At 33.6% G+C, this 18790-nt stretch overlaps 1 protein-coding gene across 1 annotated transcript in view; it reads left to right on the forward strand.

The window, feature by feature from the left end:
* Positions 1-18790, forward strand: part of LOC136834104 (fibrillin-2-like) — a 31549-nt gene that overhangs the window by 5593 nt on the left and 7166 nt on the right. The window contains exons 2-15 of the mRNA XM_067096362.1: positions 648-800; positions 1489-1626; positions 1974-2117; positions 2572-2787; positions 3542-3682; positions 7018-7135; positions 10891-11099; positions 11951-12082; positions 12238-12378; positions 12882-13016; positions 13735-13863; positions 14656-14799; positions 16448-16591; positions 17845-17991. Of these exons, the coding sequence (XP_066952463.1) occupies positions 648-800; positions 1489-1626; positions 1974-2117; positions 2572-2787; positions 3542-3682; positions 7018-7135; positions 10891-11099; positions 11951-12082; positions 12238-12378; positions 12882-13016; positions 13735-13863; positions 14656-14799; positions 16448-16591; positions 17845-17991 (2091 nt within the window). The remainder of the gene's footprint in view (positions 1-647; positions 801-1488; positions 1627-1973; positions 2118-2571; positions 2788-3541; positions 3683-7017; positions 7136-10890; positions 11100-11950; positions 12083-12237; positions 12379-12881; positions 13017-13734; positions 13864-14655; positions 14800-16447; positions 16592-17844; positions 17992-18790) is intronic.

The following is an 18790-nucleotide window of genomic DNA, read 5'->3' on the forward strand; positions in this document are numbered from 1 at the left end:
TGATCACAGTCAAAGAAAAGGGTTCCTGTACTTTAGGTAGATGTGGCCAATTGAAAAAAAAAAAAAGCAGTATTCCTGTATTTACATAATGCAGTCTTTCTTGTATTTATTTGAAAGAGCCTACCTTCTACTTTACTATTTACCCCTTAAAAAGGATTTATGGAAGAAGACTTTTCCAAATTACCATGTCATTTGTTACCACATGACTCTCGAGAATTGATCTGGCCATTTAGAACTCAGTTTTTCATTTAATATCCAGCAAACCTACTTATTTTTGCAGTGTGGACAGATCTGCAGCTTACTTTTCTCATGGAGGGTATTTCTCTGTAAAGTCTCAGTTTTCCTAACCATAATTTCCTTGTAAAATAATTGTACTGTAATAGACAAACAGTGTCATCATTTTTTTTCATAGACTAGTTTTACTTCTCTGTTTGTTGTACAGTATTTTCTTTTTCTTTAAGGTAAAAACAATTTTTGTTATGAACTTGTAAAATATATATACAAGTCATGTTTCCACAATTCTAATTTCTTATTAATTTGTTGATGATATTGAGCTCTGTATTATCATTATGATTTTTCTTTCAAAGTACTGTAGATGTCTTTATAAATCTATTAAATATTGAGTAAGATTTGAAATTATTTTACAGATATTGATGAATGTGTTGATGGGCTGGACAACTGTGACAGAGCTACTCACTTCTGTCTCAATACCCAAGGAAGTTTTATGTGTCAAGAGAAAGGGGGTCCTAATGACTGCATTGCTGGATATAAGTATAGTGCTCAGCAACAGACTTGCGTAGGTATGCTCGTAATTTATTCTGGGAAAGTTAGTTGATTCCTTCGTGTTAGGTAATGTGAATAGCTGTCGATAGGTAATTCTGTTTTTGCAATCACTAGGAATTTATGTCTAGAGTACTACATTGTACTAGGACATTTTCAAAGTGGAAAACTTCATGAAAGAAAATAAGGTATGTTTTACTATTGTACTTCTTTTCTTCATGTTCTATATTTTTGTGTACTGGAACTTTGCATTTAAATTTTATGGGATCATGTTTTGTGTTGTATTTTGGAAAATTTTTTATATTAATAAATTATTAGCTGATTATTGTGGGCCGTTTGTGTGTTGACAAAAAGTACATTTTTGAAGAGTAGTCATAATGAATTTTGCCAAGTGACTCCTGAGATGTTCAGGGTTGTTTGGTAGTTTTGATTGTCCTCTCATAAATGTGTGGTTCACTATTACTATGAATGTTTAGTAGTCATGAACAGAGATTGTCCACTGTTGATCCTCTCTTTCTTTTGTCTTTAAAATTTAGAGAATGGTCTATGTCATTCTGCTTATGAAAGAATTACATTAGCTTTGAATATCTCTTTGGGAATAGTTTTGTTCATGTTTGTAGTTTGATCATCATAGGTTATTTTCAATAGGAAGTCCTTTTTATGTTGCATTTTTTTATTTTTTATTTTAACCAAGGATACTTTGGACAGATGTTGATGAATGTGCTGAGGAACTACATGGTTGTGATCCTGAGGAAGAAGTTTGCAGAAATATAGCTGGTGCTTATGAATGTGACATAAAGTGTGATGAAGGTTTTCAGTTCAGCTTGGCTCTCAGAACTTGTGTAGGTGAGTTGTAAGTGACCACTTATATTGTTTAAGTAGTTTTAAATGTGGACTGAGAAAAATGTCAAAAGTTAAATAGAATTTGTTAGACTTTTTCAGCATTAATTTACTGCTAATATATCTCTTACCTTTACTCATGATATTTTGTGTTCAGAATCCTTACTTAATGTGTGAACAGAATGGAATGTTATAGAATTTACTAGTTAAAATCATCACCTCAGAATGATTCCTGTGTCATGAAAGCTTGAATTAAAAGTATTATATTATTAACTTATGTAATAGATAGTCATGGACAATTAGTAGTATGGTAGTAGGTTGAATGGGCTGGAGTTAAACTCAGCCTGCCACAGACCGGGACGAATGTGTTGATGTACCATGTGACCTTGGCTGGGAGTGTCACAACACAGCAGGATCCTATACATGCCATGAACTTCCTCGCGCCCTCTGTCCTGCTGGGTATAAACCATCCAACAGCTCAACCACAGGCTGTGAAGGTTAGGTGATAGATCCTTGCCTCGGCTGCTTGACTGTTTTGTGATACCCAAAGAGGTACCATTTAGTGTCCAGCTTTGCTTGTGGTCTAGTAATGAACCACTGCTTTCTTTTGTGCTGATATAAACTGTGTTTTATTCTGTGCCCACTTTGCTGTACTGTAATAATAAATAAAATATGTTGGAACTGCACTGGTTCTTTTTGCAAAATGCAAACTGTATACAAAATTTGAATGTACTTTGAAAGGTAAGTTTAATTCTTGAACAGATGCTTGATTTTATTGATTTTGCTTATGTTTTAATGATTGAGTTTTGCTAATTGTCTGTTAAGTGTCTTGTCTTATGTGATTGTACTTGCTGCATATTGTTTTAAGAAAAAGTAGTGAAAATTAGGTTTTGTACTGCCCCATCAGTGGTAGTGACTCTTTCATTTTTAATGTTTTTTATATTTTTGTAGATGTTGATGAATGCGTAGAAGGGCTTCATATATGTCAACTAGAAAGTGAAATTTGTATTAACGAAATTGGCAAATACCGATGTGAATCAATCAGCCTAAATGAAGTGGATTTAGGAAGAAATGCATATGAAATTTTACCACAGGCTACTTTCCAAACCCCCGTGCAAGAATGCCCTGAAGGCTTTGGATTTGATCTGAATACAAAACGATGCCTTGGTAAGTTGTTACCTTTTATGTTGAAAATAATCTAGTGACTCACTAAACGTATACTCACTGTACACTTTTAGAATGACATCCATGAAACTAGCTTTGATAAGATGATATGGGTAATAATGCTCTGATTGATGGTACTGGTACTTATTTAAGTCTTGGAAAAATGAGTGATCAGGAGTAGTGGAAATTTTTGTCCAAAAAAATGCTGATTCAAGGAATGAAATGCAGTGTGTCTCATCACTGGCCTTGTACTTACCTGTTTTCTAGATTCTCTACATTGCAAGAGCTCTCGTGTTTTTTCCTTCTAAAGGTACTGTGGTGACCATTGACTTGATAACCATAGGGAGAGTTCCTCCTCTTTTCAGGTGGCCTCATAATGTACTTCAGACCACATATTCTTACTTTTACTCTGGAAATTGTTCACCCTGGGATAGCACAATTTGATGGTTGTTTCTTTTCCTTAACTACAGTGCCAAGTTGTTTGGATTCTCATCATGGTTTCATTTTTAAAGAGGTCTGTTTTATCAATTCCTTCAAGGTTAAGCCCAGTTCCTTTCCTTTCCTCATTTTTCTTGTCTCTCAGACCTTGGTTAGCTAAGGAGTCCTGTCAGGCTCCAGCTTTTTTGTTTACTGAAAATGTTGTGCATAGAAAAATATTCATGGGAGATTATCTTAACATTGAATAGTGTATGTGAAATAAAATTCTTTTAAGGGAAGTCTCCATAAAATAAGGAATTTACTGTACTTTTCTTTGCAGATATTGATGAGTGTGGAACAAATCTTCACAACTGTTCAACCACAGAGAAATGCATTAACACACTGGGTGGATTTGCTTGTCGGACCCGGCGACGTTGTTCTGCTGGTTATGCTCCGGATCCTGCTTCTGGTGAATGCAAAGGTATATACTATAAATCATTTATTAAACTCTTACAGACTGTCTGATAGCCTTATGAATAATCTTTTCTAAACTTGTCACAGTATACAAATTGCTTTGCTATTTCCATATGAATTGTAAGCCCCTTATTTTTATGTATATCATGATGGTTGGTGAAGAGAAAAGATATAATAAATGATGTCTGTTATTATAAGTTAGTTTAATGAGACCCTTGAGAAGCACTTCTTAAACTAGCAAAGCAATTTAAGGATAAGTGAGACCTTCTCCTGCCAGCGACATTCCCATTGTACTCGTACGTGTAGAGCTGTTCCATTCCAAAATCTGTTCCTCTTTATTTGATGAATTATTTGTGTATTACTATAGTGTGTATTTCAGTGTTTTGTTTTCGTATTTTTCTAAAGTATTTGGAAGTGTATCTGTTGTAATTTGGCTGGCAAGTATTATTTTTGTAGATATATATTTATCAATTTATTATGGCTTTGTTCCTATGGCTTTGTTCCAAATAAAGGATATAGTACTATCAGATGTTAGATAAAACAGGTTTTGTTGCATGAAAATTTAACTGTTATTTGATATAAAAATCATCAGGATCAGAATCAGTGACAGTTTTTCAGGCCAAGTTTTAGCCCTTGGAAAATTTTTATATTTAGTGTCCCTCACTTTCGTGCTAGTTAGTTTGTGGGTACATTGTACACATAAACACTTGGTGTCATGCAGCTTCTAATGCTTGACTCTCCCAGCTTTTGTGGTTAATGGAATCTTCTGTGCTTCTGACACTATAACTGTTGTTCTCCTGTTTATTTGTATTTGGTCATTACAGTATTTGGCCTTTGAGGCCATGTGCTATTTTTAATAGTAAAATAGTAATACAGTGGTGAGAAAGTAGGAATGCATGCATAGGACTCTGAATAGTTTTAACACCTTCCCAGTACTGCAATATACATATACTCTGTAGGGGACCTTGTCTGTTTTCTCTTTTAGAGACTTCTAAGGTGAATATTCCTTTTATTAGCCTTTTTTGATAGTGTAGTCGCTTGTTTTGTCCTCAAGGAGATACCCTTCCATGGTGTGCCAGCGCTCCATGGTGACTAGACTAATATCAAAGAAATATCTTGTAGCCTGGTCTTGTAGCCGGGTTTTGTGTCATAATGATGAACACTACGACATGTGATAGAGCATTATGGACTCAAAGATAAGAGGGCATTTTCTCTTATCTTCAACGAAGCTGAACCCAGTTTTCCAACGTCAACCTGCAAGAAGTAGAAGTGACTATTACGCATGCGCGTTCGCCATCTTGTTTACGACCGGGTCTGTAAAAGACCAGAAGCCATTACTTCTCTAGTCAGCATAAAGTGCGTACAGCAAGCCAGTGCTCCTCACAAAAATCACTTCGATTCTGAATTTCTTCATCAGCGAGGATCATGGAAATATCTAAACTTGAAAGTTAAGTGCATATTTTTAAGCCCGTTAAAAAAATTATGAAATCATCTATTCAGCAATATCAGTCCTTATGGAAGATATGGTTAGATTATATCCATACAGAGACCCCAGTCGAGATTTCTATAGAAACACTTTAAAATTTTCTTATGTACCTTTTTGAAGACAAACGTCTTGTGGTCACAACAATCATGGTGTACAAGGCAACATTAACAGAACCCTTTCTTTATGGATTCAGGATTGATTTCAGCATAGAAGTTGTCACTTCTCTTTTCCGGTGTTTTGTTCTACAAAGACCCACTCCCAAAAGACTTCCAATTACTTGGTCCTTGAACAAAGTACTTAGATTTCTATCTACCCCTCAATTCAGCAGACCCAATACAACTGCAGCTCGCTACAAAAGGCGATCTTCTTGATTGCATTAGCATCAGGAGCCTGTATTAGTGAACCGGGCTCTCTTAGACAGGGACAATACATCACGCAGACTGCTGATAATCAATTATTATTGTCCCCTGACCCATCATTCCTGGCCAAGATTGAAGATCCTTTAAGAAGGAAATCTATTCTTATAAGAAAACTCAATTTAGCAGACAAAACAGTATGCCCTGTTCAAGCACTTAAGGTTTACCTAGAGGTCACAGCAAACATCCCAGAAGGTCTGATTTTCCTACACCCTAGCATGAATAAACCACTCTCTCTACAAGGGCTAAGAATAATTTTAGTGTCCCTCATTAAAAAGGAAAACCCACACTCCTTTCCTAGGTCACATGATATTAGGAAAGTAAGTACGTTGTTGGCCTTCTTCAGAAATGTCTCTTTCGAAGAAATCTGAATGTACAGGGTGGTCATCAGGGACAGTATTCTTAAAACATTACTGCCAAGAGCTCAAACAAATTTGACTACACTGTGTATCAGTAGGTGGTATGGTTAGTCCTGACCCCATAGGCGCTACAGTGGAAAACCAGGGGACTTACTAACGGGTGGTTATGCTGACTATCCCTGGAGAAGGTGCGACAAGACTGCTACCGTACCCAGCATACTGAGGTAAGCCACTAAAGAACTTCAACCTAAAAATGTAAGTTCTTGTTTAGTTTCTTGTCTTTACCAAAATCTAAAAGTTTTTAGAATAAAAAATGGGGCTTGAAACTTGTGGCTTGACCTTGGACCAGAAAAGTCTTTGTTTTTCTTTGGGCTGGTGGGATTAAAATTTTGAGAGCTTAAGCCTTTCGTCACCTGTCAATTTCTTTATAAAGCCCTTGAGGACGAAACAAGCAACTACACTATCATAAAACGGGTTTTGACATAGGAAAAACTTATTTTTGGTAGTCACTGTTGAGTCCTCAAAACCTTCCCACTTCCCAGACAAAAAGGCATGGGATTTGGGCAAGGGATCATCCTGCATTGACCAGCAGAGAGTAATGGCTTTGGTCTTTTACCGACCCAGTCGTAAACAAGATGGCGGACGTGCATGCGCAATAGTCACTTCTTGCAGGTTTTGACTTTAGAAAACTGGGTTCAGCTTTGCTGAAGACAAGAGAAAATGCCCTCTTATCTTTGAGTCCATTATACTCTATCACATGTCATAGTGTTTATCATTTCGACACAATGCCTGTCTACAAGACCAGGCTAAAATATATTTCTTTGATATTAGTCTAGTCACCAGGGAATGCTGGCACACCATGGAGGGGTAACTCCTTGAGGACTTAACAGCGAATACCAAAAATAGGTTTTTCCTACATCAAAACCTGTTTTCTACTTCATTTTCATTTTATAACTGATCATGAAAAACTATTCTTGATGATCCTTTTCTTTTATAAATTAAAGTTAAGATGCTTCTTTTATGGAAAATTATAAAAGTACTTCAGTTCATGCAACAAAAATTATTTTTCTTTCCATTTCAGATGTTGATGAATGTGTAGCTGGTGTTGCTAACTGTATGCCTGGTCAGATATGTGTCAACACAGAGGGCGCATTTGAATGTCGTGTTGAATGTCAAGATGGCTTTAGATATGATCCAACGTAAGGGTACATAAAGCAGATTGTGGAACTTTTTTATGATGCTGATGCACATAGGTTAGAGATAAAGTATTATAAAAAATTTACATCAGTGCAGGAAACTATAATAATTGTACTTTTGTGTGTTATTTGCTGCTTGCCATGTTTGACAAAACACTTGATACCTAATATTATAAGAACAGTCAGCTTTGAGTTTTTATTCCTTATATTGATATTATTGATATACCGTATTCAGTAAAATTAATTTTAATGAAAACAGATATTGTTGGAAAATCAAAGTGTTTCCACGTACTTTAAGTATTTATGACTGTTTAGAGGTACTACAGAAACTGAAATTAGCATTTTACAATAGGAAAAAACAACCAAGAAATCAAATTCACTAAACTTCCCATCTGTTTTATGTATACGGAACTTTTCATTAACATTTCTTATTTGCAGTATTGCTTTTATGGCATTATTTGTTGAGAGAGAGTAGGGTTGAAAGATTACTTTTCAATGAGAATAAATGCTTTCAGTATCATCATGTATTTTTGATACATGACTGAAATATATTGAAGACATAAATTTATAAGAATACCACAGTTTTCATTTCATTGTTCTCACACTGAAGATCTAGGTTGAGGCAACAAGCATTATTAGGTAATCTGTATTTGTGATTACGAGTATTTATATCCTGCTCAGTAGACTGACAAAACCTCACAGCTAAACATTGGTATCAATCAGTACGAAATACACTTACAAAATATGAAGAGATCATACACCACATATTTATCTTTGAGGCATATTTTGGTACTGTTGTTTAATTTATACTAATTGTATATATATACTGTATATATGTGTGTGTATATATATATATATATATATATATATATATATATATATATATATATATATATATATATATATATTTATATATCGGAGCTTTTCGGGCTTATCAGCGCTGAAAAGTGCCGATTTTCGGTTATCGGCGCTGAAAAGTGCCAATTTTCGGTTATCAGCACCTCTGTTAGGTATGTATTGGCGTCGATAAGTGGAAATCGGCGATTTTTGGCACCGAAAATTGCTGATTTTTGTCGCTAGACAAGCGCCATAAAACCAGATCACCATTAACCGAGCCCGCCAAACCAGGGACTGCCTGTATGTATATATATATATATATATATATATATATATATATATATATATATATATATATATATATATATATATATATATATATATATATATATATATATATATATATATATATATATATATATATATATATATATATATATATATATATATATATATATATATATATATATATATATATATATATATATATAATATATATATATATTATACATATACAGGTATTCCTCTACTTACGATGGGGTTAGGTTCCAAAAAACCCATCGTTTGTTGAAAAAATTGTAACTCGAATATGGCCTAGCCTACATTGGGGTAATCAGTACCATCTATACATATATGGTAGCCTAGCCTACACTACACAGTATACTTTATACATATATGTTATAGTAATTATTAGTGTCAGCTAATTCTGCAGGTTCAATGCAGATGGACATGAAAAGTCAGTATAAAGAGAAATTGAATAACAAACAAGGCCTAGCCTGCACTTTTGTATATCATATACGGTAGCCTAGCCTACATTACACTGTATTCTATTTTCACATAACACCGTATTATACAAACACCAAAATAACAAATGTGCATCTTTCCCATGGATCTTTTAAAAAGTTATGCTTTACTACACTGTATCCAATTGTAAATATTCTTATATTGCTTTTGCATTATAAATTCCGATCATAGCGATCACATGTTTTGGTTTGGGAATCGATCACGCGGTCAGAGGGCATTTCTTGCTTCTAGTTAGCGTAAATGAATCTCTAGATACTTTATTTATAAGGGACATATATTTTTCGTTATACGAAGTGTTTTTAAGTCGAAATATAACTTAAATATGTCTCGTGAAATTAATTTAGCTATTTTTTTCGTTAATAGATGACGTTGGTGGCATGTTTGTTTTGTGTAAAAAAAAATCAAGTTTCCAATTACTGTTTTCTCTTGATTTCATCATCATTCTACGAGCTTTTTGTATTTATCTTTTATTGGCGTGAAAACAGCAGTAATATGTGTTCTTTCATGCCCAGTAGTTTTGATTAAAATACTTTCCAATTTTATTTGCTGGCGAGTTTCATCCATGTTGTCAATGCACGATAATTTATAGTCATTAGCAGCTTGAACATTCTTTTCTTAGCTTCAACTACAACTTGCAGCTTAAGTTTACTGTGCTGTATATTTCCTTGCCGATCTTTTCTCCAAAGCAGGTAAGGGTAGTGTCAAAATATATCAGTACTTAACGTCATTTTTAACATAACTATGGTAATTGTTTAACCGTACAATGGTTGAAATACAAGCAAAACAGTTGTTATCCGATTCGGGTATTAGCAAAACAACAGTTTCTCGTTCGGTTGTTTATGGCTGTACGCATTTTCGCAAGAGTATAAGGTTACTAACAATACTTTTATCATTCTCTTATTTTTTTAACTAGAAGATGGAATAAAGAGATGGAGAAAAAGTTGGTTTCTCTTGCTGCCTGATTGTGCGGCAACTGTAGTGTACGCTGTTGCCTGTGCCTGCTCGAAAATTAAAAATATTTTCTAAATATTGTCGTACTGGTATTAATTGCTAACTCCATCGTAAACTTGAATTATCGTAAGCCGAATTATCGTCACTCGTCCACTACCTGAATTTACAGACGCACAAAAATTGCAAACGAACACTGACCTATTTTAACTTCTGACACAACAAGAGCAAGTGAGGTCAGCCCATTGAATTAATGTACCTATTCCAGCCTCTCGGGCCAACGTATCGCATACACGTGCGCTGCCTGATTGTACGTTGTTGCCTGCGCCAGTCGCCATGAAATTTGAAAATACATATTTTCAAAATATTGTCGTATCGATATTGATTGCTAACCCCATCGTAAAAGCGAATTATCGTAAGTCGAATTATTGTAACTCGAGCACTACCTGCATATATATATATATAGATTATATATATAGATATATATACAGACAGTCCAACAGTTTACGATGGGGTTCCGTTTTTACACCGCCTTGTAAACCGAAAATCGTCATAACCAAAAAATTGTCAAAAGTCCTAAGAAAACCTTACTTTTAATGCTTTGGGTGTATTGAAAACGATGTAAACTGCATTTTTATTGAGTTTTTCATCAAAACAACCTTAAAAATTTTTATTATTCTGCCGTTTGGAGCCACGTTTCTTCCGTCGGATTGGTGTACAAGGCGTCGTAAACCAGGAAATAATTTCTGATGAATATATTTGAAAACGTATATATATATATATATATATAATATATATATATATATATATATATATATATATATATATATATATATATATATATATATATATATATATATATATATATATATATATATATATATATATATATATATATATATATATATATATATATATATATATATATATATATATATATATATATATATATATATATATATATATATATATATATATATATATATATATATATATATATATATATATATATATATATATATATATATACATATATATATATATATATATATATATATATATATATATATATATATATATATATATATATATATATATATATATATATATATATATATATATGTGTTAACATAATTAAGATTCAGTTGTGATTCAGCTTCCATTTACAGACATTCAGCTGTCTGCGTTGATGTTGATGAGTGCCTCGAGTTTCCATGTAATGAAGGAGAGCAGTGTACCAACACTGAAGGATCATACCTGTGTTCATCTTCCCCAAAGAGACTTATCACAACTTCTACCCCATCAGAAACTACTACAATTTTGCCAGTCAGTTGTCCAGTAGGCTTTGGAAGAAATCCAAACAGTTTCATTTGTGAAGGCAAGTATTTCTGTTATATTCTGTAATTTTTTTATCTGAATGCAAGAAGAGCTTCCTCTTCTTCGTCTTTATCTTTGTAAGCAGACCATTCAGTTAACATTCTTAACTTTCATAGGGCTGACCAGAAATGTGTGTTCTTAATAGTGGTCTCTCATCGTTCAGTGTTTTGAGGACCTCAACACACTGAACCAATACCTTTAGGAGATTCCATTCAGGAAGGAGATGGTAGCTTCAGTACTGTGCTCCATTTGGGAAGGGGCTTCGTTAGATCTTCAATATACTGTCCCTCCTTTCATATTTTAGTACTGTACATACATCCAGCTTCTAGGAGATACTTTGGCTCTGCTTGGAAAGGCAGGCTCTCATAGTTAATTGTTTGTTGCATAGGTTATCAAAAATATTTGAAAGACTGATGGGTGGTATCATTGTTATGGGAACTTTAAAGCAACAGAGATGTGGTCATCACAGTACATGGAATATATGATTTATGTAGTGTTGAAGGTAGTCAGTTGGAGTTTTCAATTCTGTGAGAGTCAAATATCAGGCAAGACAGTAGGGATTGTGATGGACCACAGGACCAGTGACTTAGCTGACAAATGAAGGAGGCACAAAATCAGATTCATTGACATCTGGCAAACTTAGAATCACCCAAGGTTCATTCCAGAAGGTATAACCAAGCCTATACAAAAGATATCAGATCCTCCCAACGGCTTGGTCTCTATGTGGACATCTGCAAGGTCCTGTGACAGTTGTGGGAATGTCATTTATCTTACATGAGCTAAAAATAGAATTGAATTAATGTAGTTCCTACTGTCTGTAATTTAAGGATTAATTGACTTTTTTATTTACAGATATTGATGAATGTATAGAATCTGTATGTGAAAAGGAACAACGATGCCAAAATACATTTGGTTCTTTCTTGTGTGTATGGCATCCTTGTGAAACTGGATATCGCAGAGATCCTGCAACAAGAGTCTGTGAAGGTAAAATAAATCCTTGGCTGGATTTCATATAAATGTGAAAAACTTAGTATGTTAATTGACATGTGTTTCTTAGAGATTGTAGTATGGGAATAAGGGAATCAATTTGAACTGAAAATTGCATGTAGATTTACTTTTAATTCATTTTGCTTTACCAGATATCAATGAATGTGAGGAGGGTTTAGATAACTGTCATTTTGGCATTGAGGAGTGTATAAATACCCTTGGGAGTCATCGCTGTCATTCCAAGGCTTGCTCCCCTGGTTATCACAAGGTTGATGATTCAGATCAGTGTATTGGTAAGAAATTGAATTATTTAACTACAGTACATGTACTAATATTGAGACTACTGTATTATTGTATAGTTACAGTGTTGTGCTGGTGTAGTGTTGGGAAAGTTGTCCTATGAAATATATTTTATGATTTTAAAAACTGTTTTTAATAAAGGAATATGACATGCGTTTTCAAAATTTTTGTAGAATTCACATGTTATTACCATTTCATAGAAAGCTATAATATTGTGGATAAAGAAAGGTGAGGGTAATCTATCAAAAATTGCAATCCACAAAATTTGTCACACTTTACATAAATGCTCTTGGGATATATCATTCCTCATTATGTAATTGTGTGTTTTAACCAGATTTTGAAGATTACAGTATCATCAGCTATTCAATCATACCGAACTTGTTTTTTAGCAGTGGAAATAATCATAATAGTAGTACTACATTACATGCTGATAACTGTCTTTGTATTGATTTTTTTTACTCTCCATATGTGATTGGAATATTTTGCTGTTCTTCAGATATAGATGAATGTGAGTCATCCCCATGTAGTACTGAAGAACAGTGCATTAACACTCAGGGATCATACAGGTGCCGTGCATTGATAGCATGCCGTACAGGTTTCAAGAGAGATCCTAATACTAAGCAGTGTGAAGGTGAGCTGTATACAGTAGTATCCTAGTTAATACAAAGTCAGCTTACTATAATATTACATATTACAGTATTTGTAAATGTCATGAATTACAGTAATAGTACAGTACTCTTGTTATCAGATGGTTGAGGCATTAAGATTCATGGTATAGAGTACATGCATACTGTATTGCCATCAGTTATTGCATCTGTTTGTGTTCCTTCTGCATGATTAATATATGTTTATATAATTCATAGTATTTACCTAATTAATTCACTTTATTGAAAACACCTTTTTGACTACATATCTAAGAGTGTAAGGTTTTTTAAATCAAGCTTTAGAGTTGCTTATTGTTAGTTTTAATATAAAAAATGAAAGAAGAAATTAGTTTCAGTATTTTATCCAGGAATGTAAATTTGAGTCCAAATACAGTAACATATGGAAACCTTTTAGAATGTAAACATTGCATCAGTGTTATTTAAAAAACCTTACTTGTCATACACAAGTTACATCATTTATTCTAGGAACAGAAAAACATATCCTTTGTTCTGTTAGGAGAAAATCATACTTTTCATATGACTCTTGAACTCTAAAAAATAAAGAGAAAAGAAAGGCTAGGCTGCAACAAAAATTCCACATCCTAACCTGGAATTTTTGTTGTAATTTTTGAGTGTTTTTTCTTAAACTTACAAGATTAATTTGGAAATAAAATAATAATTATTGTTATTCTTTTTCTTTATAAGATATTGATGAATGTGAACAGAATCCATGCAGTGCAGAGGAACGTTGCGTTAATATTAGAGGAAGCTATCGATGCCGCAAAGTTGACTGTTCAGATGGCTATCAGAAAGACATAGTGGGACGATGCAGAGGTAATATTCAACTTGTTCAGTTTGAAAGAAAGTATAAAAGAAATGTTGCTAAACTGAGTTATTAAGCTTTGTGGGTATGCTGTACTGTAAAATTAATATTGTATTTGTTGAACATTCATTCTTCAGTGCAAAGTGCTGAATATTAAAAGGATTACATATAGAATCACTCAGCCCTGTACAGAATGGGATTCATAATCTCACTCATGTATATACTGATTGATTGCAGACGAGACAGTAAAGACCTTTCTTTCGTAGTTTTGGTAAGCAAAAAGTGTATCTCAGCTCTTGTAGAGTATTCCATTCCTTCTTCGAGGAAAGTCAGTACAGTACACAGAATGGCTAGAAATGAATACAGGAACAATAATTAGTGGAATTAATGTATTATCACAAAGCCCATGGGCCAATAGTGAATAAATTTAGGCTCCAGTAACCTGGAGAGGAGAATGCTACAGTAATATCACAATGCTGTGGAGTCAGTCTTAATTCAAGGATATCTTCATAGATGGTGTATGGAATAATGTTGGACTTGTAAACTGTTCAGGACTATGCTATAGGGATATTGATCCTAAATATATAGTGAAGAGACTTACCTTATATAAAAACATTTGAGAGAGGTCTGTGGTTGAGCTTTGTGATCATGTTGTAGCATGTGCATTACCTGGGAAAATCATCTGGAAACAAAAGATATGGGATGTTTAGTGAAGGAAGGATTCATCTGAATATTTTGCCCAGTTATGGGTATATACTGTATTACATTTCATATGATTTTAGTGATTGTTAATTTCTTTTTAGATATAAATGAATGTGAAACCGGAGAGCACAACTGCAAAGTACCAAAAGAGGAGTGCATCAATATTCAAGGAAGTTTTAGGTGTCGTTCTGTACCTGATTGTCCAGAGGGATTTACAAGAGATCCTGAGTCTTTGAGGTGTGTTGGTAAGTTGAAATGTTCTTGAAGTTTATATTTAAGCCCTTTTGTAGGTGCTGTATCTTGACTCCAAACAGTGTTTCATAACACCCAGGATATATATAGGAAACTGATGGATCAAATAAGGCTAAAAAGAAGGGCCTGTAAAAATAAACAAGGAAACTGATAATAATAATAATAAAGATTTAGATATTTGTGATGCTGCCTTACATATTACAAATTTTATCCAAAACAATATGGCAATAGCATACTTTAAATATATCCTAGTGCTGCCCTTGGAATAGTTAACCAGAGGGCACCTTTTTACTGTTCTATTAATGACAATTATTACTACAAAAGTGTAACCAGACTGAGCCACAGTTTAAGACACAGGGCTAGCATGGGTGATTTGCTCTTAAATGGAGCAAGACCAAGTAAAAGATCTTGGGCAGCTGGTGAGATGAGAATTTAGGAAATTTTTGAAAAGTACGAGGCAGAAAGCAATGCAGATGATGACCAAAGGAAAATTTCAGTGATCCTTTAGTAGTGTGTGTGAAGTTTGCCAATCAAGGCACACTATAGACAACACCCCTCACATAGAGAGTTATAAGTGACTAGCAACTTTATTTTTTTTACTTACAGTGATCCTAGCCTTTTTCTAGCCTTGATAAAAGATAATCATTTGTCATTGATGCTGTTCTTTAATATGGCTTTTCACACTCTTCTGATGCTGAATGAAGTACAGTAGTTGCCAGTCTGATTAAAGACCTGGAACAGATTAGTCACTTATATGGGAGACTAAAAACTTGGAATACTGATTAACTTTATCTTTAGTATTCATCAGCCATAATACTGTATTTGCTTTATACTGTTAAAACTTAGTGGAACATACTGATTCTGAGAATTGATGATGTCTGGTGTTATTTTTTACTTGTTCAAAACAAAAAAATATACAGTATTATTCAATATTGCTAGCAAGATGGGATTGTTCATATAGCATCACATATACAGAGTTCACAAAGTTAATGTAACGTGCTTCAGTTCTTGTAACTTATCATTACTGGAATATAGTACTAATGTTTTCCTGGCTGGATATTTCAACCTTTTTTGAGATCTAAACAGAATAATTCTGAGTGGTATTTTATTTTTCCTAATGACAGTTAGTAATTGTCATACAGTTTCCTAACTAACCATCTTCCATATGAATTAAAAACCTTCCAGTTCTTACTAATCCCTTAATGACTACCAAGGCAACAACATCTTAGTTGGACTGTTGCTGAATTCCTTCACTTTGAAGGAGCTTCCATGATGGCAGGTTTCTCAGAGTCCACCTGCGTGACTGGTCAGTTGACTCTCCTTTTGTAGGTGGGCCTCACTGCACAAATACTGTATGTCATAACAGACATTAAAATAACAAATGTGATAAAATGAAAACAATTGCCACCTCTTGAGACTTCCTGATGTCTTCATTTACATAATGTATATTTGTACACTGTTGAACTACTGATCATTTTACTCATTTTTAATTATGTTATATCATTGTCCATAAATTTTCAACTCCTTTAAAATGGTTATTTACAGTGTTGGGTGAGTAAAAAAAATGTCATTTTGGATACTGCAAGTATATGAGTAAACAAATTTTGATTGTAACATGGATTTCTTCCAATGATTGAACAGATGTAGATGAATGTGCAGAAGGAAAAGATGACTGCAAAGGGGGAGAGCGTTGCATTAATTACTATGGGAGATATTCATGCCGTGGGTCCTCTTCTACATGTACGAAAGGATTTAGGTACAACGCACCAAGCAGACGATGTGAGGGTATGGAAATCAGACCAGTACATTCTTACTGTACTACTGTACTTTGTTTGCATGGCAATGATATGAATAATATTATAGTATTCTTTACTTGAAATAGTTTTACTACTTCTTAGTAGAATTTCTTGTTTTATTATTACAATGATTACATTACAGGCAAAAGAAGTTAGATAGCCACTCAATCACTGGAAATTGCAACTAAAAGAGAATTGTTACCAAGTGTGCCCTTTCATTGCATATTAATAGCTGGGCATTGCATATTAATAGCTGTTCATCTAATTTTTTAATAATAGCTGCTCATCTAATTGTATCTTGATAGCAAATTTTCAGAATCAACAAAGGTGAACTAGTTTATGGTACCAGTTCTGCAAAACATAATCAGTACAAGTATAAGTACGTTTTTGTCTTTAGTTTTGTTGTTTTAAATACCATTTCAGGTGAGAATGACTGGAAGATGTTTATGTAAGATGTATAACTGAAATAATCATTGTTTCAGAATTTTTCACTTGAAATGTTTGGTTGGTTGACATTACTATGTAGATAACCTCTATGTATTGTTTGTGGGGCATTGTAGCTATGCTTTATGTTTCATATCTATTGAACCTTATATTTGCAACTAGTTTCTGTGTTCTATGACTTTTTCACTAGAATGCATTTAAGACCAAAGCCAAAATTACATGAAATGAAGGTAAGGGATAACATTCTTAAAGTTAGTTCTGATTTAGTCAACTAATGTTTTTGGTAAAATGGGCATTTGTCTCAGCAGATGGCAGTCACTGATAAAAATGGTAAGTTTCAGTTGGATGCCTGACTGTTAATGAAAAATTAATGTAGCCCACAGCCTATATATATAAGAAAAAGTAATGTTTTCTTATTTTGTATTACTGTACAGTATTGAAGTTATCACTGAGTGAATGCTGCATTTTTTCTTGTTATACACCAGAATGAGCAATTTTCACTTGGAGATATTCATGTCTTTTATGAAAAATTGCATCAATATGTTATGTGAGATTGTTTTCATTAAAATTTTGCTTTGCATTATGAAATATGGTATGTGGTTTTGCTAGACTGTGCATTACATAAGTGATTACAGTTTTTGTTAAAGGTTGCCATACTAGGATTTTCCATCATTTCATATGAAATATTTTTGAAATTAGTTGTTGACTATGATATAAAATTAGTGAAATTCTTTCTTATGAAATCTGGGGTATATCATTGCAACTGATGTTTGAATAGGTTTTCAAAACTATTTCCAGATATTGATGAATGCGCAGAAGATAGCTTTTCTTGTGAGCAAGCAACTCAAACTTGCATAAATTCTGTTGGGAGCTACCGATGCATTGATCGCCAGCCTGCATGTGACTTTGGGTATAGGTTTAATGAAGAGCAGCGTTCATGTGTGGGTAGGTGCTATCATTCTTATTTGTCCTCGTAATTTTCCGTTAATTTTCAGTATATTGGCTGATTATCTTTACTAGGGAGCATGTCTCATATTTTGATTTTTCAATCCTCCAGAGCTGCGGAAAAGTAAAGATCCAACAGCTTGTTTGTGACATGTAGAAATATAGACTTATTATCTTAAAATCTGAGGCCTGTTTGCAGCTCAGTGTTAAGAGAAATATGTTAACGGAAATATGTCTTGACAAAACATTGGATATTTAACTTTAATAGGGTTCTAATTTAGAATAAAAGTTCTTTTACCTATTTTTAAGTAGCCTTGTTCTTCAGTTGTGTCATTGGTAATGTAGAGTTCCCATTGCCTTGGTGTTCTTATTGTGTAGCTGGCACCCTTGGCGTGGTTATGGGGATGAAGCCTATGTAGTTTAGATTTGTAAATGGTAATCATACCATTTTCAAGCTCAAGGTTACTTAAGTGTTTATTTCTAATGTTTTAAAGAAATTTAGTTTTCGGATGAAGCAGTTGTATGAAAATTCTCGATAATTTCTAATGTAGTAAATATAAATCTGTGAGTTACCAGTTAGATTGCTGTAGTTCATATATTGTATTTATGGTTATCACCTGAAGTAGTGTTATCTTATGTGCAGCAGGCTTGTATTTTAATGTGAGGCAAGTGAATGTAGGTAGCTGTAAGAAAGAATTAGATGCTTTGCAGAGACTGATAGAACTTTTGTATGGTACTTCCTCAAAGGAGAATTGATGATTTTTGTCTTTTGTGTGTATATCTGCATCTTTTACATTAC

The sequence above is a fragment of the Macrobrachium rosenbergii genome, chromosome 53 (assembly GCF_040412425.1).
Source record: "Macrobrachium rosenbergii isolate ZJJX-2024 chromosome 53, ASM4041242v1, whole genome shotgun sequence".
NCBI classification, from domain to species: domain Eukaryota; kingdom Metazoa; phylum Arthropoda; class Malacostraca; order Decapoda; family Palaemonidae; genus Macrobrachium; species Macrobrachium rosenbergii.